This window comes from Pan troglodytes, chromosome 14 (genome assembly GCF_028858775.2).
Source record: "Pan troglodytes isolate AG18354 chromosome 14, NHGRI_mPanTro3-v2.0_pri, whole genome shotgun sequence".
NCBI lineage: Eukaryota > Metazoa > Chordata > Mammalia > Primates > Hominidae > Pan > Pan troglodytes.
In genome coordinates, this window is record NC_072412.2 from 78,462,938 (window position 1) to 78,488,399 (window position 25,462).

General features: G+C 37.6%; 1 protein-coding gene across 4 annotated transcripts in view; it reads left to right on the forward strand.

The window, feature by feature from the left end:
• PIBF1 (progesterone immunomodulatory binding factor 1) overlaps positions 1 to 25,462 on the forward strand; it is a 298,753-nt gene that overhangs the window by 749 nt on the left and 272,542 nt on the right. For all 4 annotated transcript variants that reach the window (XM_001136372.5, XM_063792192.1, XM_054665364.2 and 1 more), the window contains exons 2-5: positions 1,040 to 1,338; positions 10,345 to 10,445; positions 13,255 to 13,453; positions 15,807 to 15,926. In XM_001136372.5, the coding sequence (XP_001136372.1) occupies positions 1,087 to 1,338; positions 10,345 to 10,445; positions 13,255 to 13,453; positions 15,807 to 15,926 (672 nt within the window). In that variant the 5' untranslated portion in view covers positions 1,040 to 1,086. The remainder of the gene's footprint in view (positions 1 to 1,039; positions 1,339 to 10,344; positions 10,446 to 13,254; positions 13,454 to 15,806; positions 15,927 to 25,462) is intronic.

Consider the following 25,462-nt stretch of genomic DNA (forward strand, 5'->3'; position numbering starts at 1 on the left):
CCGCGTGGGGCAAGGAATCCCCCGAGCTGCCAAGTTTGGGGCTTAATTTTCACGCCGAGTGTATAGGCAGTCCCCGTCTCGGGCCCTTTGTAATCGAGGAGAGAATTTGTCTTTGAATTCACTTTTTCTTACCTATTTCCCTTCAAAAAGAAGGAGGGAGGCCGATCTTAGTATAGTTCTCGCTGTTTCCCCTCCACACACCTTTCCTTATCATTCAGTTTAGAAAAACTGAAATATTTAATAGCATAATTTGTTAAATCATGAGGTATTAAAACAAGGTAGTTGCTAACATTCTTATGAGAGAATTAGAAGTAAGTTCTATTTAGAATTTCTTGAATTTTTCTTATACCCTGTTATTTTCATTCTGCTATCTATAAAAAATGTTTTTGTCCCCGTTTTCCCTATGTAAAACATCTTCAACGATGCCTCATTGCCTGTAGAATAAAATCCAACCCTATTTTGACATTTAAGGCCCTCCAGTCTTGATCGTTAAGGGCGTGTGTGTGTGTGTGTGTGTGTTTGTGTTTGTGTTGGGAGGGGGGGGCGGTGAAAGGAGTAACTATTCCAAGACTTGGCTTTGTTTTTTTACTTCCACTTACGTATCATTAATAACTGCATGATTTCTCCTTTTTACCATGCCTGTCCAAATCTTTCAAGATTCTAAGTGCTACCTCTGTGTAACGTTTCCCTGACCAACTCAGACGTGATTTCTGTTATCTTTGAGCATGTGTTGGTTTTAGTGGTGCCATTCTTGATTATAATGGGCTTTTTTCTTCATCTTGTACATTTCTTTGTTTCCTCCAAGTAAGATTCCTCCCCGCAGGAACTGTTTTTTTAAGTTCCTCGAAGGCTGACTTCATAGTAGGAATTAATGTGTTTGATTTGAGCATTAACTTAACTGCAATAATCTGTTCTAGATTTGGGATGCACTAAATTGCCTAATATTTATTTAAGGAATCCTTAGTCTCTCTTTAATACAGTCCATGATTTGTGTAGTTAATTTTATAGTACATTTGAATTCATGTTTTTTAACCTACAGAATATTAAAATCGAATTAGAGAAGAAAACTGATCCATAATAATAAAAATGTCTCGAAAAATTTCAAAGGAGTCAAAAAAAGTGAACATCTCTAGTTCTCTGGAATCTGAAGATATTAGTTTAGAAACAACAGTTCCTACGGATGATATTTCCTCATCAGAAGAGCGAGAGGGTAAAGTCAAAATCACCAGGCAGCTAATTGAACGAAAAGAACTACTTCATAATATTCAGTTACTAAAAATTGAGCTATCCCAGAAAACTATGATGATCGACAATTTGAAAGTGGATTATCTTACAAAGGTAAGATCAGGTTTAAGTTTTGTGTTCTATATGCTTTATTGTCTTCAAATGGCAGGTAAATAAGAATTAAATACACACATTATCTGAACTTGAAATGATACATTTATATTTCTTGACAAGTACAGCCTTTAAATAATTTTGGTGTTCATAGAAGTAGAGAATAGAATGGTGGTTACCAAGGGCTGGCGTGGTTAGGGGTGAAGGAGGGTTGGGGAGATGTTGGTCAAAGGATACATAATTACAGTTGAATAGGAGGAATACATTCAAGAGATCTGTTGGACAGCATGGTGACTATAGTTAATGACATTGTAATCTTGGAAAACATTGTGTTTTCGAAAAACACAGCAGATGTTAAGTGTTCTCATTACTAAAATAACTATGTGAGGTAAAACATTTGTTAATTAGCTAGAGTTAACCATTTCACAATGTACGTATACTTCAAAACATTATGTTGTACATGACATATACACACAGTTTTATCTGTCAGTTGGGATCACCTGAGGTCAGGAGTTTGAGACCAACCTGGCCAACATTGTGAAACCCCAGCTCTACTTAAAAAAAAAAAAAAAAAAAAATTAGCCAGCCATGTTGGTGGGTGCCTGTAATCCCAGCTGCTCGGGAGGCTGAGGCAGGAGAATTGCTTGAACCCAGGAGGCAGAGTTTGCAGTGAGCCACAATCGTGCCACTGCACTCCAGCCTGGGCAACACAGCAAGACTCTCAAAAACTAATAATAATAATAATAATAATAGGAGGCCAAGTGCGGTGGCTCACACCTGTAATTCCAGCACTTTGGATGCTGAGGCCAGTGGATTGCTCCAAGCTCAGGAGTTCGAGACTACCCTGGGCAACATGGTGAGACCACCCTTGCTACTAAAAAAATAAAATAGCCCTGCGTAGTGTTGCTGCGCCTGCAGGCCCAGCTACTTCCGAGGCTGAGGCGGGAGAATCACTTGAATCCGGGGGCAGACATTGCAGTGAGCTGAGATCGTGCCACTGCACTCCAGCCTGGGTAACAGAGTGAGACCCTATCTCAAAAAAATAATAATAATAATTTAAGTATTGAAATATGGAGTGATTTAAACGTAGATATGGATAAATTACTTTTGTAGGCTCAATTTAAAAAATCTAACATATGAGGTATTTTGTTGTTTTTTTTTTGTTGTTGTTGGAGACAGTCTTGCTCTGTCACCCAGGCTGGAGTTCAGTGGCACAATCTTGGCTCACTGCAACCTCCACCTCTTGGATTCAAGCAATTCTCCTGCCTCAGTCTCCCACGTAGCTGGGATTACAAGTGCTCCCCACCATGCCCAGCTAGCTCTCTGGGATCACTTTTATAAGGGCACCAATCCCAACAGTGAGGGTTCTACCCTTATAACCTAATCACCCCAAAGGCCCCAACTTCCTGCTACTCACATTGGTGATTAGGTTTCAGTATACAAATTTTGAGGGGAGAAAAAAAAATAAGCACACAAGAAGTATTAGCCGTTGTTGTTATCAACTAACATAGCATCCTTATCTGTTTCATCCCTTTCATTTTCTGTGCCTTTTATGGCCATCGGACTGAATTTGTTTGTTATTTGTCTGTGAATAGACTATGAGGTCCATGAGGACGGGGATGTTTTTGTATTCATGGTTGTATTTCCAGCACTTAGAACGGTGCCTGACACAAATTAAGTGCCCAGCTATTTCTTAAATGAATGACTGAACCCCATTTTGCTCTGATTAAACAAAGCCACTAGGTGGTTAATAGCATACCCAAGGCCATTCAGATGAAAGTGATAGAGCCAGATAGGATTCAAACCTAGGAAGTCTAAAGCCTATACTCTACACAAGTGAAGCTCCAAACACTTTCTTTTAGGTACCCTATACAGTCACCTACCTAGTCTAGGTCACTTGGTAGTTTATCCATGCATCCAGTGGTTTCCCATCCCTATTCCCTTACTCTTTTTGCATTTCACATGAACTCCATCTACCTTCACCTCTCCAGACCTTAGTGCAACTCATTGAAGAAACCTGAGGTTATCTCCCATTCATTAATTCACCCACTCAGTCAACAAGTATTTTTTTAAGTGCCGCCTGTATACCATATCCAGACTTACATTTTGTTCAGCCACCTCTTGTATTATTTGTTTTCAACTTGCATTGTGCTTGGTTGTCAATGGCTTTGCTTCTTTTTAGGTGTGAGCTTTATATTATAGAAATGTTGGTTGATTCATGACAGGCTCTCTAGTGTAACAAATCCAAATTACAGTTCTAGATGCACACAGTTTGGGTTTTGAATTCCAGCCTTACTAAATTCCTTAATGTTTTTATTCCGTGATTTCCTATAAAATGATAATAGTATTTATTCCGTGGAATTATTGGGAGGATTAATCAATGTATGTAAGCTCATAGATGCTTGGTGTATACTAATAATAAACTTATTATTTACATATTATTTTATTTGTAGCTATACTTACTCAGCACAACATTATTATTTTTCTACTTCCATGGTGCTTAGTGTAGTTTTTGTTGTGGTTTTCTAGTTTGACTGAAAATGTAGAAGATTGCAATAGTCGTGTTCCTGAGTTTGACACATAATCATCATTGATCCCTGAAAGGCTGCTGTTTTTCTAATGTATTTACTCTTTTCATTCCTATAGCTCATTCCGTTTCTTAATGCAAACATTTTAATGTTTTGTTTACATGTATTCTTGAGAATGTGTATCTTTTAACTTTACAGAAATGTAAATTATATGCTTTGTTTTAGTTCTCATCTCTTTTTTCCTACTCAGCACTGTTTTTGAAGTTATCTATTACTTTGTGTACATCTAGTCCTTTGCTTCCAACTCTTATATAATTCTTTGTGTGCGTCTACCAGTCTTTCTACTCCTACATTGCTAGGCATCCAGATTGCCTCCAGCTCCTTGCAACACATGCAGCATTAGACATTTCTCTTCTGGACCTCTGTGAGCATGTCTTTGACATATATAAATGTCTCCTTCATTTAACTAAGTGTACTGCCAGGTTATCTCCAAAATAGCTGCCCTGCTGTATATTAGTAGAGTTTTTTCTCTATCATACGAGCACTCAGGATTTTCTGCTTGAAGACTCTTTAGGAATAAGATGTTTGCTCTCAAATATATGAAGAAATACCTATTGTAGAGTTAGCCTTCCATAATTTATTGAACCTAAAGCACCTCTGTTGTAAGATGCATCATTACATACATTGCTAAGGTTAAAAACTTCCAGTTGAATTGTTAAGTGCCTTAGATTGTAAAATGCATTCCGATTTTAGAGATGTTAAAATGTGAGAAAGTGTGAGTCTGGAGTTGATGAAAGAATATTTAAAAAATATTTTTATTAAAGAATATGTATATGTATGTTAATGTGTGTATGTGTGTATATATATGTTTACTTCTTACATGCCCTGGGAATAACACCTTAGACAGGCAAACAGCACTACACACATGATATATATTTTTTCACTAATTTGTTTATATATAAATTGGTATGTGACATATTTCTTTATATGTTTTAAAATAACACCTTTATTTGTATGTGTTATTATATGTTTAGTTATGTCTTTATTTTTGTCTTTATGTGTGAAGCACTCCAGATGAACAAAGTGCTACACTGTTTCTTGTGAGCAGTGATTCTAAAGCTAGTACACCCCACTGAATTTTGTCCCTCTGGTCGATTGTGAGGACTCAGAAGTATATTGGACTCCTGGTATTAGAGCTGTTTGTTTTCTTGGTGTTTCAATGAGGTCCAGCTCTAGAAGAAAGCAAAGAAGGTTCATGGGGTATTTTGAAATGAACAGGGTCCCAAAAACCTGATGGATCTGGTAACACCATGCGGTATTTGATTCAAATCTATCTGGTAGCATCCTCTCTGAATTTTTAAGTGAAGAAGAAAGGGGCTCAATTTGGTAGTGCTGCCATATACTTTTTTTTCTGTTAATTTTTTTGAGACAGAGTCTCACTCTGTTGCCCAGGCTGGAGTGCAGTGGCATGATCTCAGCTCACTACAACCTTCACTTCCTGTGTTCAAGCGATTCTTGTGCCTCAGCCTCCCGAGTAGCTGGGACTGTAGGCCCGTGCCACAACGCCCAGCTAAGTTTTGTATTTTTGGTAGAGATGGGGGTTTCACTATGTTGGCCAGGCTGGTCTCGAACTCCTGGCCTCGAACTCCTGGCCTCAAGCAATCCACCCATTTCAGCCTCCCAAAGTGCAGGTGTGAAGCCACTGCACCCAGCCATGCCATACACTTTTTAGCCTGGGCAGGAAACCTAAAGCCTAGGTCTTGAAAGAAAGGTATTTTTAATTGGTCATTCATTCTCCAAAGCTTATTGAGCATCGTATGCTAACGTTATGAAAAATAAATTTTCCTCACTAGACTATAGCTCCATGATAATGGTTGGAAGTCACAGGAAAGGTAGATTTCTGCTCAATGTAAGCCTGTTATTGCTATTAACATTGAAATGGCCTGATCTTAAGTTTCTGAGCTTCCTGTCATTGGAAGCATTTAAGTAGTCCTGAATAGTCAACTGTTAATAAATATTATAGGTATTTCTATTTTGGAAAGAGATTGAACCAACTGCCCAGGGTTTCAAGGATTAAGTTCAGCAGTTAATACCAGAGACTTGAAAAATGATGGTTGCTGGTAACAGAGACCTGGAAACCATGGCTTAAGCAAGAGAAGGATTTTGTTTCTTTGGTATAACAAAAATCCAAAAATAGGTATTTTAGTAGACCTCAAATGATTACTCCTTGATCGCATTAGGAACCCAGGCTCCTTTTAACCTTAGCTATTTTCAACATATGCTTTTCACCTGAAATCATAAGAGAGCTTATCTGCCTCCAGTATTGTGTACATGTAAAAGGTGGTAATAAGGAGAAGGATAGTGGAAAAGGGGGCATGTGCCAAATGAGTCAGTCCTCTTTAAAGAGTTCTTCCAGAAGTTCAAGCCAGTGGCCTCAATTGACTAACATTGTATAGCATGACCACCCCTACCTACAAGGGATGGGAAGCTAACTGGACATGTTGTTACTAATAAAAACCAGAGTATGTCAGAAAGAAGGGAAGGTTTGATGTTGGGAGGCAAGGAAGTTTTTTCTTCTACCCATCAAAATCTTTTTTTAGTTAGAAAAATATTTGAATTTGAACATGTCCCACTCCATTGTGGCACCAATACAAATGGTTATGGATACATGGCTTTATTATAGTTTGTTACTAGGAATAGTCTTGGCCGTATTGATTTGAATTTTCCATGTCTAAAAACAGGAACAAGCAGGTCCAAGAACACTTTAAAAGCACTTCCCACTCAGCTGCTTGTTAACTGAAAGAATGTAGAAAAGCTACTCAGAAGAGTAGCTATTCAGGCCAAACTTCCTGATAGTAGAGCATTGTTAGCTTTACACTTTTATTTCCATCTATTGTTGCCTAGATTCCCTTCCTTCCTGTACTTCTTTATTCCTTTCCTCTTCTCTGTTCTTGCCTTTCAAATTTTTAGACAGGGTCTCACTCTCTTGCCCAGGCTGGAGTGCAGTGGCTTGATCACAGCTCTCTGCAGCCTCAAATTCCTGGGCTCAAGCAATCCTCTCATCTCAGCCTCTTTTTTTTTTTTTTTTTTTTTGAGACGGAGTCTCGCTCTGTCGCCCAGGCTGGAGTGCAATGGCGCGATCTCGGCTCACTGCAAGCTCCGCCTCCTGGGTTCACGCCATTCTCCTGCCTCAGCCTCCTGAGTAGCTGGGACTACAGGCGCCCGCCACCACGCCCGGCTAATTTTTTGTATTTTTAGTAGAGACGGGGTTTCACCGTGTTAGCCAGGATGGTCTCGATCTCCTGACCTCGTGATCCGCCCGCCTCGGCCTCCCAAAGTGCTGGGATTACAGGCGTGAGCCACCGCGCCCGGCCTCAGCCTCTTGAGCAGCTGAGACTACAGGCGTGTACCACCACACCCAGCTAATTTTTTAAATTTTTTTGTAGAAACAGGGTCTCACTATGTTGTCCAGGCTAGTCTCAAACTCCTGGCTTCAAGCAATCCTCCCACCTTGGCCCCCCAAAGTGCTGGGTTTACAGCTTGAGCCACAGAATTGAACTCTTTAAAATTTTTAAATGCCCCAAACTCTTTTTATTTATCTCTCATTAGAGATCTGTGGGTTCCTTATTACCTGAGAAATGAATACATTTCCCAGCTTGTCCCTGAGTTAAGGGACTCAATTTAGAAGTTAATTGAAATTATAAACATTGAAACCCTGAAAAAAATGTGTTTTTTTTTTCCTCGTGATACAGGTTGTTTCTTATCTAAAATGCTTGGGACCAGAAATATTTCAGATTTTTGATTTTTTTTTTAATTTGGGAATATTTGTGTTAGACCAGTTGAGCATCCCAGATCTGAAAGTCTGAAATCCAAAAGGGCCAACTGAGCATTTCCTTTGAGTGTCATAGTGACTCTCAAAAAGTTTCAGACTTTGGAGCATTTTGAATTTCAGATTTTAGGGTTTGGGATGCTCAACATATAACAGTATTCTTGATTTGGGAAACAGTAATTGTAAGGAATGTGTTTATTTTACATTTTATATTGATTTAAGTTATTTATTGAGATGTTGCTGGATATATGCCAATGAATATGACAGAGGTCCCCCTTCTTATGGCCAAGACAGAAAATATTTTATGCCTTGTAGGCCACCTATGCTCTATCAGATTTTTCTTATGGGCTGGATTTAGCCCATCACCATTTTTTAATTCTTGCTTTAGACTATGTAGTCAGAAAAGCTATTGGCAAAGTTTAGCAGTTAAGAGTTACATGTCTTGATTTCTGTATTCAAAATGGCACTAAAATAATAGACTAAGGGCAGACAAGACAGAAGCAGAAGAGTTACATTCCTAAGTTTTTGGCTTATTTAACTGGGGCCATTTATAAGAATGGAAGGCTGGGAGAAAACTGATCTGGGAGGTAAAATATATTAATAAGTTCAGTTTTGAAGATGTAACTTATAGATTCCTAAATGTAATTGTCAGAGTTTAGGAGGAGTCCATCACACACACACACACACACACACACTCTTATAGATAGATCACACACACACTTATAGATAGATCACACACACAGATAGATAGATAGATAGATAGATAGATAGATAGATAAATCAGCATATAGGTGGCACCTAAAGCCATGGGATTGTATGGTATTTCCTAGGGAGAACAGAGGGCTATAAAGTAAGTCAAAGGGGTAGTCCAGCTGAGGAGCCTAGAAAGCTTAAGAGTATTTAGTGAGTTAAGAAAACTAGAGAAGAGTATCATGGAAGCTAAAAGAGAATGAAGTGGTTAGCTGTATTAAGTCATGCTGTCAAATAAGATAAATAGGCAGAAAAAAACAATGCACAGGACATTGTGGACTTTAACAAGAATAGTTTCACTGGAATAGTATGGGGCAAAAACTATATTGAAGTTTTGCTCTGAAGACCAGCAGAGAAATGGTGCTATAGCAAAGAGAATGATGTGATCAAGGGACCATTTGCTTGATGATAGAATGATTCAGTAGAGAAGAGGGACTTGACGATGCAAGAGGAGGGATTTACTTGCATATGTTATGGATTGGCTGTGAAATTCATGTATTTTTGTTTGTTTGTTTGTTTGTTTGTTTTAGATGGAGTCTCACTCTGTCGCCCAGGCTGGAGTGCAGTGGCATGATCTCAGCTCACTGCAACCTCCGCCTCCCGGGTTCACGCAATTCTCCTGCCTCAGCCTCCCGAGTAGCTGGGACTACAGGCACATGCCACCACACCCGGCTAATTTTTTGTATTTTTAGTAGAGACAGAGTTTTACTATGTTAGCCAGTATGGTCTCCATCTCCTGACCTTGTGATACACCCGCCTCGTCCTCCCAAAGTGCTGGGATTACAGGTGTGAATCACCACGCCCTGCCTGAAATTCATGTATTTTAAGGGGCAAACAGGAATCGTCTTGGTTAAAGCAAAGGGAATAAAGAATTTTCTAAATAGACTAAGAGCAAAATCCAAGTGCTTGAGAAAGCACAGCATACTTGGGGGATGGCAAGCACTTAATATTGGCTGAATTGGAGTTTCCTTTTAAGCTAATGACAAAAGTAGTTGGCTAGATCAAGAAATACCACTGTATTATGCCACAGTGTTTAGAATTTATTCTGAGGACAGTGAGGATCCTCTGAAGAATGTAAAACTAGGAAAATAATTTTTTTTTTTTTTGAGACAGAGTCTCGCTCTGTCTCCCAGGCTGGAGTACAGTGGTGCAATCTTGGCTTACTGCAGCCTCCGCCTTCCAGGTTCAAGTGATTCTCCTGCCTCAGCCTCCTGAGTAGCTGTGACTACAGGCGCCCGCCACCATGCCTGGCTAATTTTTGTATTTTTTAGTAAAGATGGAGTTTCACCATGCTGGCCAGGCTTATCTTGAACTCCCGACCTCAAGTTGTCTGCCCGCCTCGGCCTCCCAAAGTGCTGGGATTACAGGCATGCGCCACCGCACCCAGCTGAAAATAAATTTTTGATAGCATTTTTTAAAGGTAAGATAGAGGAATATAAATTTGGAGGTTGGCAAAACTGGAGGCAAGAGGTTAGGCGCGGTGGCTCATGCCTGTAATCCCAGCATTTTGGGAGGGCAAGGTGGACTGATCACTTGAGGTCAGGAGTTCAAGAACACCCTGACCAACATGGTGAAACCCTGTCTCTACTAAAAATACAAAAATTAACCGGGTGTGGTGGCACTTGGCTGTAATCCCAGCTATTCAGGAGGCTGGGGCAGTAGAATCACTTGAACCTGGCAGGAGGAGGTGGCAGTGAGCCAAGTTTGCGCCACTGCACTCTAGCCTGGGCAACAGCACTTGGCCTTCCAAAGTGCTGGAATTATAGGCGTGAGCCCCTGTGCCTGGTCCCTCTATTCATTTTTAGCCTGTTTCTTTCAAGTGTTTTTAAAATATGTTTATTATGAAACTGAAAGTTTTTCTTTATGACAAATCATATAATTTATCTTTTTCTCTTTACGAAGATTGAAGAATTGGAGGAGAAACTTAATGATGCACTTCACCAGAAGCAGCTACTAACATTGAGATTAGACAACCAATTGGCTTTTCAACAGAAAGATGCCAGGTAAGAAAAGTTTTTTTTAAAAAAAAACAACATCTATTTAGCAATTAAAAGTAATTTTATTGCCTGTTCATGTTTGTGATTGTAAGCTAAAATAGAGAAATTTTAAGTCAGAGATAGCAATAATTTTTACACCTAGACCACAAAAAAAGTAGGATACTTGATATGGTACATAAAATACAGAAAGTCAAAATTCAACATTCATTCAACAAACATTGGTCAGTATAAACCATATATGATAAAGGAAGCTCTCTAAACTGACCACCGTTAACCTTTCTTCTTTTACGCAACATATTGATTGATTCTCATTACTCATTGGACTTGCCTGGCCTGAAGTACTTTCTATTATTCCTGCGTACTTTCTCTAGCTCAGTTGTGGGCTTATCATGCTTAAATATGCCTATGGCAATTATACTTATGTAACTTAATTAAAAATAATACAAACAATGAAATAAATTCTTTGGAACGATTCAATAAAAGGAACTAAAAAAATTATGAAATTAAATATAAGCAACACAAGTTTAAAGATTGAGGGCAAACATGAAATCCATGTAAGATACCTTCATTGGTTTCTTCCTAAATGTCTTTTAGGATCTCATGCCATTGTAAAGAAATTGAACTTGGAAATCATACATGATGATTTACACAAAATCAAATCATACCTCTGTATTCAAAATATCTGGATCCTATATAAAAATGTGAATGTTTAGTTCTATGTTTTAATTACAGGTAAAAGTGTAAAACAGGTATATTTTCCCTTTTTAAGATTTTACTACTTAACTGATATTGTAAAAAATTATCGGACCTTTTTATCAGCCACTATCACACTAGATTAGTCGACCTCAAACTTTAGCATGTATCAGGAACAGTTGAAGGGCTTGTTAAAGAAGCCTACTGGATCCCACCCTCAGAGTTTCTGACTTGTGGGGGTGGGGTCCTGAAAATGTGCATTTTTACTGGGTTCCCAGGTGATGCAGATGCTGCTGGTCCAGAAACAATACTTTGAGAACCACTGCATTTGATAATAGGTCTTCTATGCTAATTCTGTAAGGCATATATCAGATTGAATGATGCTGCTGAGAGGGCAGTCACGAGTCTATTGTAATAAAACTCTTGATAGCTGATGGTCATAAAAAATGGTTGGATTCTGAATATTTTTTGGAGGGCTGATGGATTCAATGTGGGGCTTAAGAGAAAAAGGGGAGTCAAGGATTACATCAAAAGTTTTGGCCTGAACAAATGAAAAAATGGAATTTCTGTCAGCTAAGAAGAAAGAAATCATGGTAGCAAAGGTTTTGTGAGTAAAAAGCCCGAGTTCAATTTGGGACATGTTAAGTTAGAGTTTTCTAGTTAGAAATCCATGTGGAGGTATACGAAAAGTCTCGTGTAGAGGTACAAATCTGGGGATCATTAGGCTATAGACGGTATTCAAGTCATGAGACTAGATGAATTCCCCAAGGAGTGCGTACAGACAGAAGAGGACCAAGTACTCCAACATTAAGACAAAGCAGAAAAGGAGACTGAGAAGGAACCACAGTAAAATAGAAGAAAAATGAACAGTATGATGTCTTGGAAGCCAGGTGATGAAAATGTATCAAGGAAAGAAAGTGACTTGTGTCAAGCTCTATCATTAGATCATGGAGGAAAAGAACTAAGAATTGATCATTTGCAATTTAGATGTCATTGAGATTTCATTGGAGACAGTAAAAATATGATCGCCATGGGTTTAAGAGGAAAGGATTTGGAGACAATAATTATAGACAACTTTTGAGCAAGTTTGCTCCAAGGGGTGGCTAACAAAGGGGGAAGTGCAGTGAGGTACAGAGTTGTGGTTTTGTTTGTTCATTTGTTGTAAGATTGAAATAACAGCATGTGTGTCTGTTAATGGGATTGATATAGTAGGGAAGGGGAAAATCAGTAATATGATTTGGCTGTGTCCCCACCCTAATCTCATCTTGAATTATAGCTCCCATAATTCCTACATGTTATGGGAGGGACCTGATGGGAGGTAATTGAATCATGGAGGTGGTCTTTCCCATGCTGTTCTCATGATAGTGAATAAGTCTCACAAGATCTGATGGTTTTATAAATGGGAGTTCCCCTGCACAAGCACTCTTGTCTGCCACCATGTAAGACATGCCTTTGCTTCTCTTTTGCCTTCCGCCATGATTGTGAGGCCTCCCCTGCCATGTGGAAGTCTGAGTCCAGTAAACCTCTTTCCTTTATAAATTACCCAGTCTTGGGTATGTCTTTATTAGTAGCATGAGAACAGACTAATAACATCAGATTGTCCCTTCCTGATCAGAATCTTTCAGTAGGCAACTAACAATAATGTCTGCTACATGTATTGTTTGAGAATGATGAGTATGTGCAGATTACTGTTTTCATTACCTCATTGGTTGAGTGAATACCTTACGGTGGTTCAGTGTTACCATCTTAAAGAGATATCCTTGAAGTATCAGCATAAAAAGGAAATGAAAATTACTTTAATAAGTAGAGTCCTTGATGTTTAACATTAAACCTTAAGCAGAAGAAATATATAATTTTATAATTTGAATTTCTAAAATTATTCTTTAAGAATATCAATTCTCTGTTTAATAATTTATATGGTTACACATTTAATAATTAGTATGGAATTGTCATTTCATATTTAACTGATTAATATGAGTAAATAAGTATTTAGCTGGAGTAAGTAAATAATACTGTCAGGCTTCTCATTTCCTAACTTTATGTTGATATAAACAGGAAACTGTGAGAAAATTAGATCTCAAATACTTTTTTAAAGCCTGCCATAAATTCTCTTCTAATGTAGCAAATATCAAGAATTAATGAAACAGGAAATGGAAACCATTTTGTTGAGACAGAAACAACTAGAAGAGACAAATCTTCAGCTAAGAGAAAAAGCTGGAGATGTTCGTCGAAACCTGCGTGACTTTGAGTTGACAGAAGAGCAATATATTAAATTAAAAGCTTTTCCTGAAGATCAGCTTTCTATTCCTGAATATGTATCTGTAAGTATCTTATATCCATTTTTAACTATGACATATATTTTCAGACTAAAATTTACCATTTATATAGTAGCAATTACTTTTGAAGTACCCAAATGATACATTATTTTATGGCTATGGATGGTGAATGGTGTTGAGATCCAAATTTTAAAGGATCATGACCATTGATCTCCAAAGTCAAGCAATAAATAGGTTTCTGAAGTTAATGACTGCATAGTCCATAGAAATGAATTATTGTAAACTGGTGGTTTCTTACATTCTCAAAATGAAAAATTATAAACAACAGAGTAGTTGTTGCCAGGGGTTGGTTGGGGATAGTGGGAGAGAGGAGTCAGCGTGGTTATAAAGGGATAGGATGAGAAATAACTTTGTGGTGAGAGATTGGCGCAAGATCTTGATTGCAGTGCTGGTTACACAAATCTAGAACACCTAGGATTAATCTATGGCAGTGGTCTCAAATATTTTGGTGTCAGCATTCATTTACATTCTAAAAGTTATTGAGGACCCCAATGAGTGTTTGTTTATATGGGCTGTATCTATTAATATTTACCATACTAGAATTTTAAACTAAGAACTTTTTTAAACACAAGAATAAGCACACAATTCCATTGGCCTTAAGAGTGATAATGTCATATGTCATGTAGCCACTGGCAAACTCCACTGAACAGTCATGAGAGAATGAGAATGAAACGGGGAAAAAAAATCTTAATAATTACTAGGAAAGTCGTTTTGATCTTGTGAATTCCCTGAAAGGATCTCAGAGTGGCGAGTGGGGCAGAGTCCAGGAGTCCCAAAACCATATGTTGAGAACTGCTGCTTTTTAATATGTAGATGTCATTTTACCCTGAGAGGCTTGAATTTTTTAATCCGTAAAAAGTGTTAATAGTAACGGTGCGTTTCTATTGGGGATAATTGTAAAGACTATAACTATGTATGTAAAATGCTTGTGAGCATAGTGCTTAGAAGATAGTAAACACATAAAAATGTTGTCTATTGTTTTTGCTGGAGTGGTGGTTGCTATTCTTGGTTCTCATTGGGAAAAGATTTGCAGATTAGTGATGTCTGATAAAATGAAGTTACTTTTTTGTTCAGCTGTTTTTTTTTTTTTTTAAAAAAAAAGGCTCAAATACAGCTTTTCTGTCCAAAGTATACTGTCCAAAACAAATTAAATATCTCAAATTCTGTTTTTGAGGCTTCATTTACAGTAGATATAAAGTATCACACTGGTGGCAGTTACACATATTTTTGCTGTTTGTTTTCTTAATATTCCTTCTTACATCTTTTGTTTTCACAGACAATATTATCCTTAACTAATTAATTATATGCAGATTCTTTTTGTTGAGGGCTAGTATTAAGATTTGCCTCTTACCAAATAATGGTATTCTTGTAATACCGTCATATGTTAAGGAGTTTCAGATTGCATGCCTATATGATAGCCCCTAATTACTCTCTCCTAATTTGCTGTGATGATTTCTTAGTTTTATGGGACCTTGTCAGATGGAACACTTTACTGAGCTAGGGTAGGAAAATTTCTCTGAGACAAGTATGAGTGGAAAGAGAGACCTGAACTAAATGGAAGTAATGACGTGAAAGATACCTCTTGATTCATTCTGATGAGACTTCCACTGTAGGGACAGCAGTAAATAAAGCTTTGCCAAGAGCCTGGGATGAAAATAAAGAATACACTTTACCTCTTCATCAAGTATTTATTGAGTGCTTATCATATATTTAGGCATTGGAAATACAGCAGTGTATAAACCAGACAAAAATCCCTGCCCTCAGGTTGTGAAAGTGGAGCAACACAGGCAATAACTTAAAAATTAAATATGTAGAATATCTGTTTGTCAAAGGTGCTACAGAGAAAAGAGCAGGGGTGAAAAATAGGGAGTGCTACTTAAAATTAGGTAAAGAAATCAGGGAGGGCTTTACTAACAAGGTAATATTTGGTCAGAGACCTATAGGGAGACAAGGCATGAGCCATGCATTTATATGGGGGAAGAACTTCTCTAGCAGAAGAAACAGCAAGAGCAAGACTCCTGAACATTTGTGATATGTTCCAGAAGTTTACAAGCAGCTAGTGTGGAGTGAGCAGTAGTAGATGAGTAGTAATGGAGTGTCAGTAGAAGGGAGGAAATACTGTCAAAGGTAAGAAGTTATAAATCATCTGGCCCTTGAGGGAAGTTAATTGAACATTAAGGCTTGATGGAAAGTATTAGTGGCTAGGGTCCATTAATGAGTGTCTTGTTGTAGTTTTGTAAATATTTATCTTTATTACTGATAAGTGAGAGCACTACAAATTACAAATTTTAATTGTAATTTGGATTTAAGACTGCTTATTAATTTAATTTTTTTCAAGGTTCGCTTCTATGAGCTAGTGAATCCATTAAGAAAGGAAATCTGTGAACTACAAGTGAAAAAGAATATCCTAGCAGAAGAATTAAGTACAAACAAAAACCAACTGAAGCAGCTGACAGAGGTTTGTATGGTTTTGGTTGCTGGTGGGAAGAAGCTTCAGCTTTTTCTATAGAGTCCCTCAGGATTTGTGATAAGGCATATAAAAGTCAGTGATTGAAAAATGGGACTATGGGATGGTGACTGCTACAGTTCAATAATGGGAAGGAGGTTAAATTGGAAGTAGTCATCTTAAACATTGACAAGACAAGTCTGTGATATTGACGTATCCTATAGTTGAGCTTTTATTGTTGCAAGTCAATTTTATAATCAACTGCTTTTGAAATCCTAATATGGGCTATATCTGAAAATTGCTGTGTATCCTTAGATGACGCATATGCATGTATTTATTTAGTCATTTGTCTCTATTTTTAACATCACTTTGTCAGGAAATTTAGGCAAGAAACAAGAAATGTAGGCCAAGCTATGCAGGGGATCTCTTGCAGGTGCCATAAGAAAGAAGAAAAGGAGAATATTTTTACTTTGAACTAAGTTGACTCGTAGGTTCTGGTTTGCCTAAGACTGTTGCCATTATTCCTGTGAATAAATATTAATAGCACCCCTTTATTTTCAAAATTATCTCAGCCTAGACGATGAATATAGTAATCATAAATCAACATTTATATAGAAGGGTGGACTAATCATTAACTTGGTTGTATTATTGACCAGATATCCTAGAATACTATCTTGTAGTTATAGTCTACTAACAAAAAAATAATGGTAGATTGATTCATTCTACCATGTAACAGTTGTAAATGGGTGGCTGTTTTTCTTCAAATATTTCATTATTCTAAAAGGAAAACACTTCTAGTTTACAAATGGGGGCTGCTGCAGTTCTTCATTACAAGTTAGCCTTGTTCGTGATATGAGATGGAGCTACTGTCCATTTATTACTTACGTGGCTTCTTTGTGAAGTGCAGTTAACTCTCATAATATTTATTCTGAGCATGTGTACTGATACTAGCATTAACCCCAGTGGTGTGCATGGTGCTGTGCTAGGTGCTGGCAGTGAACCCAAGAGAGGCAATGCCTGCCCTTCTAGAGTTTACTTTCTAGCAGGTTAGGATTAGAACATTAGGTGATATTTTGACACTCTCATTTACTGTGTGACCATGACCAGGTCATTTAATGTTTCCTGTTCTATCAAATGGAGAAAATAATACTGTTTGTTCATTTATTTAATTGCATTGCCTATATTTCTGTTTCAGAGTAATAACATGATTTTAGCAAAGTTGCATACAAACATTTATGTCCTATTTTAAGGGCAGTTTTTGTCAATGATATTATCCAGAAATAAATAATTATAATTTAATTTGTATTTTTAATGCTCTACTTTGCTGTACTATTAGTCTTAGAGATAATTTACTTAAGTCTTGCCATAGAACCAATATTTCAGACAAAATAAGAAGGCTTAGCTTCCTCTCCTCTGAGGAGCAGTGACATCAGCAGGAGCAATTAGAGGGGCAGATGTGCCCCCACTCCAAACTTCAGTTGTTTTCTTTTCTTCTCCTAGCATGTCATATTGTGCAGGTAAACTGTTTTGCACATTTAGAAAGATAGTTCAATTAAAAAAAAAATTCAACTGTAGTCAAAATAGTAGAGAACAGAGAAGGCCACTGTTTGGCCACTTTCTAATTTTGCAGCCTTGAGCAAATCATTTATACTCTATTGTTTCTGTAAAATGCCCAGGATGGTTTTGGTGATACAGGGGTTATTGGGGAAGAGGCAGTTAGACAAGGTCTTAGCGTTGGTTCTATACACCTTATGGTACCTCAGCATCCCTCAAGGACTTCTTACTGTGTAGTAGGAGGGCTGGAGGAGCTCCCTATCCTTGTTTTTATCAAGCCACCCTTTTTAAAATAACCTTAATATTTGGGACTTCTCAGCATGATTTCTCTTGAACACAGATTCCTCAGGCCATTCTTAGAGTTTGTGGTTTTTCTGCCCTGTCAAGGACCTGGTACAGGTCAACTTGCCAAACACTAGGAAAAAAGTAAATATTTTTAAATAAAAAGCAAAACCAATATCATTAAACAGCTTTATTTATTTATTTAAACAGAGTCTTGCTCTGTCGCCCCAGCTGGAGTGCAGTGGTGCCATGTCTGCTCATTGCAACCTCCACCTCATGCGTTCAAGTGATTCTCGTGCTTTAGCCTCCCCAGTAGCTGGGCTTACAGGCATGCGCTACCACACCTGGCTAATTTATGTATTTTTAGTAGAGATAGAATTTCGCCATTTTGGCCAGACTTGTCTGGAACTCCTGGCCTCAAGAGATCCACCTGCCTTGGCCTCCCAAAGTGCTGGGATTACAGGCGTGAGCCACTGCACCTGGCCAAACAGGATGTAGTAAACAATAAATAGTACTACTCAATATTCAAATAAATGTCGCATATTCTGGAGTTTATTTTTTGAAATGGTTCATTAAATTATTTACTGCTATTTATTTGAGGAATTAAAAGACATAGTTTCTCATCTCTGCGACTTGATAACAATGTGATGATCTTGGATAAAAAACAGTCTGTCTCCTATCTTAACAGCTTCTCCGTCCGTAAAATAGGGACGATAACATGTAACACGTACCACACGTGGTCACTATTATAAAGAATGAAATTCATTCAATAAATGTGTATCCTGCATTTACTATATACGGCATGCATTATTCTTGGTACTTGGGATACCTTGTTAAACAAAACAGTAATCCCTGCCATCATGGAGTTTATATTTTTAAAGGATATCTGTGAGATGTATATTGTATTTTAAAAGAGAAAACAATAGCAAATCATGTAGTGTGACAAAAGTTGATAATTGTAATAGAAAAAAGAAAAAAATAGTTCAAGATAAGGTGAATTGAGTGCTATATGGAGAGCAGGGAAGAGAGCATTGTCAGAATTCTGTAAGGTTGGCCAGTAGGTCTCATTAAACAGCTTAGAAGTTTACAAAGCCTTGAGGAAGTGAGAGAGAGAACAAGGCTGTCTTCCTTGAGACAGCTCAGGGAAGAGCTTCTAGGTAGCAAGAACAGCCAATGCAAAGGCAGGGGGGTACTTTGGTATTTGTGGAACAGTGAGGAGGGCAATATGACTGGTATGCTTGAAGGGTGGAGGAGGATAGTTGTAGTTAAGATCAGAGAGGTAATGAGTCTGTTGAGGTCATCATACAGACTTTGATTTTAACCTTAAGTGAAATGAAAAGTTGCAGGATTTTGGAAAGAGGTCTGACATGATCTGACATGTACAGTTGACTGTTGAACAACATGGGTTTGAACTGTGTAGGTTTATTTACACATAGATTTTTTTTTTCGGTAGATATACTGGAAAATTTTTTGGAGGTTTGTGACACTCGCAGATGAACTATGTAGCCTAGAAATATAGAAAAAATCAAGAAAAAGTTATGTAATGAATGCATAAAATATATGTAGGTACTATATTTTATCATTTACTACAATAAAATGTACACAAATCTATTATCAAAAGTTAAAATTTATCAAAGCATGCATACACAGACCTTACATGGTGCTATTTTCAGTAGAGAGAAATGTAAACAAACATAAAGATGCAGTATTAAATCATAACTGCATAAAATTAGCTGTAGTACATACTTTACTACTGTAATAATTTCTTAGCATCCTCCTGGCTATTCTGGTAAACTCAAGTGTTTGGGATATCTGCTTAAAACGCTGTATGATGCTAATCATCCCCACATGAGCAGTTCTCCAGTAAAATGTGAATCACAATAAAAAGTGATTTCTCGCAGTTCTGGCATATTATTTTTCATCATGTTTAGTGCAGAACTGTAAGCCTTGAATAACACCATGGGAACCATATGAAGTGTCACCAGTGATGCTGGAAGAGCTCTCAAGCAGCAGAGAAAATTTATGACATTGTAAGAAAAAGTTAATGGGTTGCCTACCATTTTGGACAGACCATTAATTTTGTAAACAAATTATGTAAAACTTAGAGCATCCATAATACAGTACAGTTATGTAAATGTATTTTCTTAGGATTTTTAAAAAATGTTCTTTTCTCTAGCTTTTATTGTAAGAATACAGTATATAATACATATAACATACAAAATATGTACTAATAGACTATGTTATACTAAGGCTTCCAGTCAACAGTAGGCTATCTGTAGTTAAGTTTTCAGTGAGTCAAAAGTTACACATGGATTTTTTTTTTTACTGTATGGGAGTTGGTACCCCAACCCCTGTATCGTCCAAGGGTCAAGTCTATTTAAGGTATCATTCTGGCTGGTACATAGTAGACCGTCAACAAATGTTTTCTTTATTGAATTTCTTTTTAATGAGTATTTTAAAACCTTCCTGTTGTCCTGGATAATGTTTTTTAAAGAAAGTTCTCTCCTGAGAATAGACTGTAGAGCCATAAGGATGGAAACAAAGAGACTTGTTAAGAGGCTGTTGTAATCTAGGGGAGAGATTATTGTGTTTCAGATCTAGATGGTAGCAGGGGAAGTGGTAGATTCTGGATTTATTTTAAAGTAGAGCCAATAGAAAAAAGGTAGAGTCATGAATTGGATGGAGGATGTTAAAGAAAGATAGGAGTCAAATTAACTCTAAAAAATGTTAGTTTGAATAACTGGAAGGATAGATTTCTGTTCAGCTGAGATAGGTAGGTTGTGAATGAGGCCGACTTGAGTGCAAAAGAGTGTGGATCTTAGACATGTTGAGTTTGAGAGATCTGTTAGATGTACAGTCAAAGATATGTGGATATACAGGTGTGAACTTTAGAAGATAAGCATTCAAGAGTCATCAGCATAAAGACGATATTTAAAGCCAGGATGAGATTACCAAAGGAGAGTGAGTGTAGAGAAGAGGAGGAGGACCACAGCTTGAGCTCCAGGGCACTTCAACATTGAAATGTGGGAGAGAGAAGGAGGAGTTACCAGTGAAATAGGGAAATTAAGAGAATTTTATGTCCAGGAAATCAAAGGGCAAAAGTTTGTCAAGGAAAAGAGAGTGATCAGCTGTTTCAAATGCTGTTGATAGGTACAGTTAGATGAAGACTAAGAATTGACATTGTATTTAACAAGGTCATTGAAAACCTTGTCAAGAGTAGTTCTGGAGGAGGGATAGGGTCAGCAGTTTGATTACAGTGTTTGAGAGTGAATGGAGGAAATAAACTGGACATAGAGTATAGACAACTCTTTCTGAGTAATACTACTGTATAGAGGAACAAAGAGAGTTGGCAATTACAGGAAACATGGAGCCAGAGAAGGCTTGTTTTGTTTTGTTTTTTTGTTTTGTTTTTGTTTTTTGTTTTCCCTTAAGAGAGATGACAGCTGTTGTATTTAAAATCACATTGTAACCATAAAAATTTTCTCATTGTTGACAACGGTAGAAGGACATTCATGTAATTGTTAACCAACAGTGTAGGTAGTACTGTTGGATACCCAGTTATAGTTATGTTTAAGGCTCCCCACTTTAGTGCTATCCGTGTAATAAAAAGAGTCATGTATATTTGGGGTATTGTCAATAATATGTGTTTCTGTGATTATGATATTTGGGGAAACTACTAGAACAGAGGGGTGTTTGTTGATTGAATTACTCCTGATTAGTTCTGTGGGACTTTCTTAATATCTAAATAGTGGTTTAAAGAATAATAATTTAGTAAAGTGAGATAATTTCTCTCTTAATAGCTAGAGTTTTAATTATGTCACAAAAAGTTGAGTTTCGATTTAAAAAACAACTGAAGAATATATTTATAAGTGAGTAAGGAAGATAGAGAATGTTATGACCACTAGAGGAGGGTTTACAAAAAGATCTGGGTTATTTAAATGGGGCTGGGGGAGGTTGAAGAGGTGATTGGACACTGTCAGGTTACTGAGGTTCAGTTGTCATCAGTGAGAACCATTGTCTCTAGACTTTTAAAACTAATCACAAACCCCTAATTTATGAAAGTGCTAAATGAAATTGTCAGTTTTTCATTTGAAGTTTTCTGTTTTTTCTTCTGTTACTTGGAATGTTCTTATCTGAGTGTTTTTTGCCCAGTGGTATTTCATGTTTCTTTCCGCTTCAGTCTGTGGGCTGCATATATATACTTATTGTTGGCCTGAAGCAGACAATAAAAACAGAGAAATGCCCATCATATCCAAAGGAAGTAGCAAGAAAATTTCGACTTTTCCAATGGTGTCATTAATTTTAAGTTTCTTGACCCAAAAGAGTAAATTTTCCTCTTAACTATAGTGGGAGAAAAAGTAATATATTTTCCTCACCCATTGCAAGGTTTATGGCTGAGACTCCAATAATAAAAGAGTAATAAGAGAAAAGCATAACAAATTTATGTATAATTTATACGTATAATTTAATATAAATTTTATGTGACATGGGAACCTTCAGAAATGAAGACTAAAAGACCCAGGGAAAATGTATTTTTGTGGATAGTCATGCATAAGTATGATTGGAAGACAAAAGTGTATGATCTGATGGTAATCAACTGGGAGAATTTAGCAAGGCTTGTTTGTTCACATTCTTCTTGGGCTGTCTGTGACATTCCTTCCCATTAGGTATAGGGCAGGACGCCTGTCACCTTAGGGGAGAGGGGAGGGAGAAAGAGAGTGGCCTTCCTAGGTTTGATGACCTGCTTCAAGGGAGAAAGAGGCAAGGGGAATTTTCATTTATGTGGCCCACTTCAAGAGAGATGGGTTGGGAGAAGGTCAGGGAGACCCCCCTGTTTCTGCAGTTTTCTTAATTTCCTTCAGGTTAAAATACTCAGTATGCCAGGGTGCCATGTTTCGAGGTGTCTGTTCTAAGTCCTAACAGAGGAATTAATATTTTATTTTGTAGTGAACAAATTGAAAATATATCCAGTAAAAGTGTGTACACTGATTCTGTTTTCCTAAATTTGACAAATAAAAGGAAGTGTTACTTTGTTCAATAAGTGTTCAATAAGTAAGATACACTGCCATAGTAAGTTTCAGGACAAGGTCCATGATATATAGCTGCAACCACTATAAAGTTACTAAATTTTTTCTTTTTTGAGCCAGAGTCACACTCTTGTCACCTAGGCTGCAGTGCAGTGGTACAGTCTCGGCTCACTGGAACCTTTGCCTCCCGGGTTCAAGCGATTCTCCTGCCTCAGCCTCCCAAGTAGCTGGGATTACAGGCACCCGCCACCACACTCAGCTAATTTTTGTTTGTTTGTTTTTTGAGATGGAGTCTCGCTTTGTCGCCCAGGCTGTCATGCAGTGGCACGATCTCGGCTCACTGCAAGCTCTGCCTCCTGGGTTTACGCCATTCTCCTGCCTCAACCTCCCGAGTAGCTGGGACTACAGGCACACGCCACGACGCCTGGCTAATTTTTTGTATTTTTAGTAGAGATGGGGTTTCACCGTGTTAGCCAGGATGGTCTCGATCTCCTGACCTCGTCATCCGCCCGCCTTGGCCTCCCAAAGTGTTGGGATTACAGGTATGAGCCACCACACCTGGCCTGAAGTTACTAACTTTTAATAAGACATGATCCAAATTTTTCATATGACATTATTCGAAAGATCTTCGTAAAGTGATTCAACAAATATTTTATTCTTCAACTCATACTTATTTAAGGTTGGATATTTTAAGATAAACAACATTAGTCTTATTAATGACTTTATGTAATTTTAAAGTTGGATACAATATAAGCTTTGGGGAAAAAAACATGACTAGATGGTATTCATCCAAGAATTTTAAGGGACTTAAAGGATGAACCTGAAACTGCAGCACATGTATAATATTGCTATCAAACAGAGCACTTGAAGTAGGTGTAATTGCTTGAAAGCTGGTAAATTGCCTGCCTGAGTCTAGAAACTAAAGACCTCCACACTTACAAACTGATAAAGCACTCTTTTATGCTTACTGAGCTTGTGTAATGCATGAAGATTAGGATCAGTGAATACTTAGGCAAGTTAAATACTTCCCCTTATGGGGGAAGGTCAACAGAGTGGTACAAATGGACAAATTATATTTCACATATATATAAAGAGAAAATAGAGAACAAATTATATAGACTTTCAAAAAGCCATTGACAGGTTTTAAATTCTAGTTTTTAAAAATTGGCAGGCTTTTAAAAAATTACAGTGAATAACATAACATTAAATTTAAGACTTTATTTTCATGTATACAATCCAGTAAAGTATACTCACATTGTGCAACAGATCTCTAGTACTTTTGTATGTTGCAACACTGAAAACTACCCACTAGACACTTAATTCTCCCTCTCCCCTCCCCCAGTCATTGGTAACCATTTTTTAACTTTGTTTCTATGATTTTGATTAGTTTAGATTTGTCATATGAGTAGAGTCCTACAGTATATGCCCCTTTGTGATTGGTTTCAATTAGCATAATGCCCTCAGGGTTTATCCATGTTGTAGCATGTGACAGAATTTTCTTTTTTTTGTTTTATTGTACTTTAAGTTCTGGGGTACATAGGCACAACGTGCAGGTAGTGTTACATAGGTATACTCCTGCCATGGTGGTTTGCTGCACCCATCAACCCGTATCTACATTAGGTATTTCACCTAATGCTATCCCTCCCCTAGTCCCCCACCCCCTGATAGGCCCCAGTGTGTGATGTTCCCCTCCCTGGTCCAAGTGTTCTCATTGTTCACCTCCCACTTATGAGTGAAAACATGTGGTGTTTGGTTTTCTGTCCTTGTGATGGTTTGTGGAGAATGATGGTTTCCAGTTTCATCCATGTCCCTGCAAAGGACATTAACTCTTCCTTTTTTATGGCTGCATAGTATTCCATGGTGTATATGTGCCACAGTATCTAGTCTATCATTGATGGGCATTTGGGTTGGTTCCAAGTCTTTGCTATTGTGAACAGTGCCACAATAAACATGTGTGCATGTTTTTATAGTAGCATGATATATAATCCTTTGGGTATATACCCAGTAATGGAATTGCTGGGTCAGATGGTATTTCTAGTTCTAGATCCTTGAGGAATCACCACACTGTCTTCCACAATTGTCTTTCACAGTCAGGTTGAACTAATTTACGCTCTTTTTTTTTCTATTTTAAGGTTACATAATATTCCATTGTGTGTATATACCACATTTGCTTTATCCATTCATCTATAAATAGATACCTGAATTGCTTCTACCTCTTGGGAGAAATGGGCAGACTTTGTAAGAAGTGTTATCATGAATTCTCAGGAAATTGTTTTCTCTTTAGTAGGTGAAGGATAAGAGCCAAAAAAAAAAAAAAAGGAATAAAAAGAACTAAATGAAAAACAAAAATAGAAGTATTCTTCAGATACAACTGTTAAATCCAATCTTATTCATTATTTAACATTTTAATACATTTATTGGGCTGGGCACAGTGGCTCTCGCCTGTAATCTCAGCACTTCGAGAGGTCGAGGTGGGCAGATCACCTGATGTCAAGAGTTTGAGACCAGCCTGGTTAATATGGCAAAACTCCGTCTCTATTAAAAATACATAAATTAGTCAGGTGTGGTGGCAAACACATGTAGTCCCAGCTACTCAGGAGGCTGAGGCAGGAGAATCGCTTGAACCCGAGAGGTGGAGGTTGTAGTGAGCCAAGATTGTGCCACTGCACTCCAACCTGGGCAACA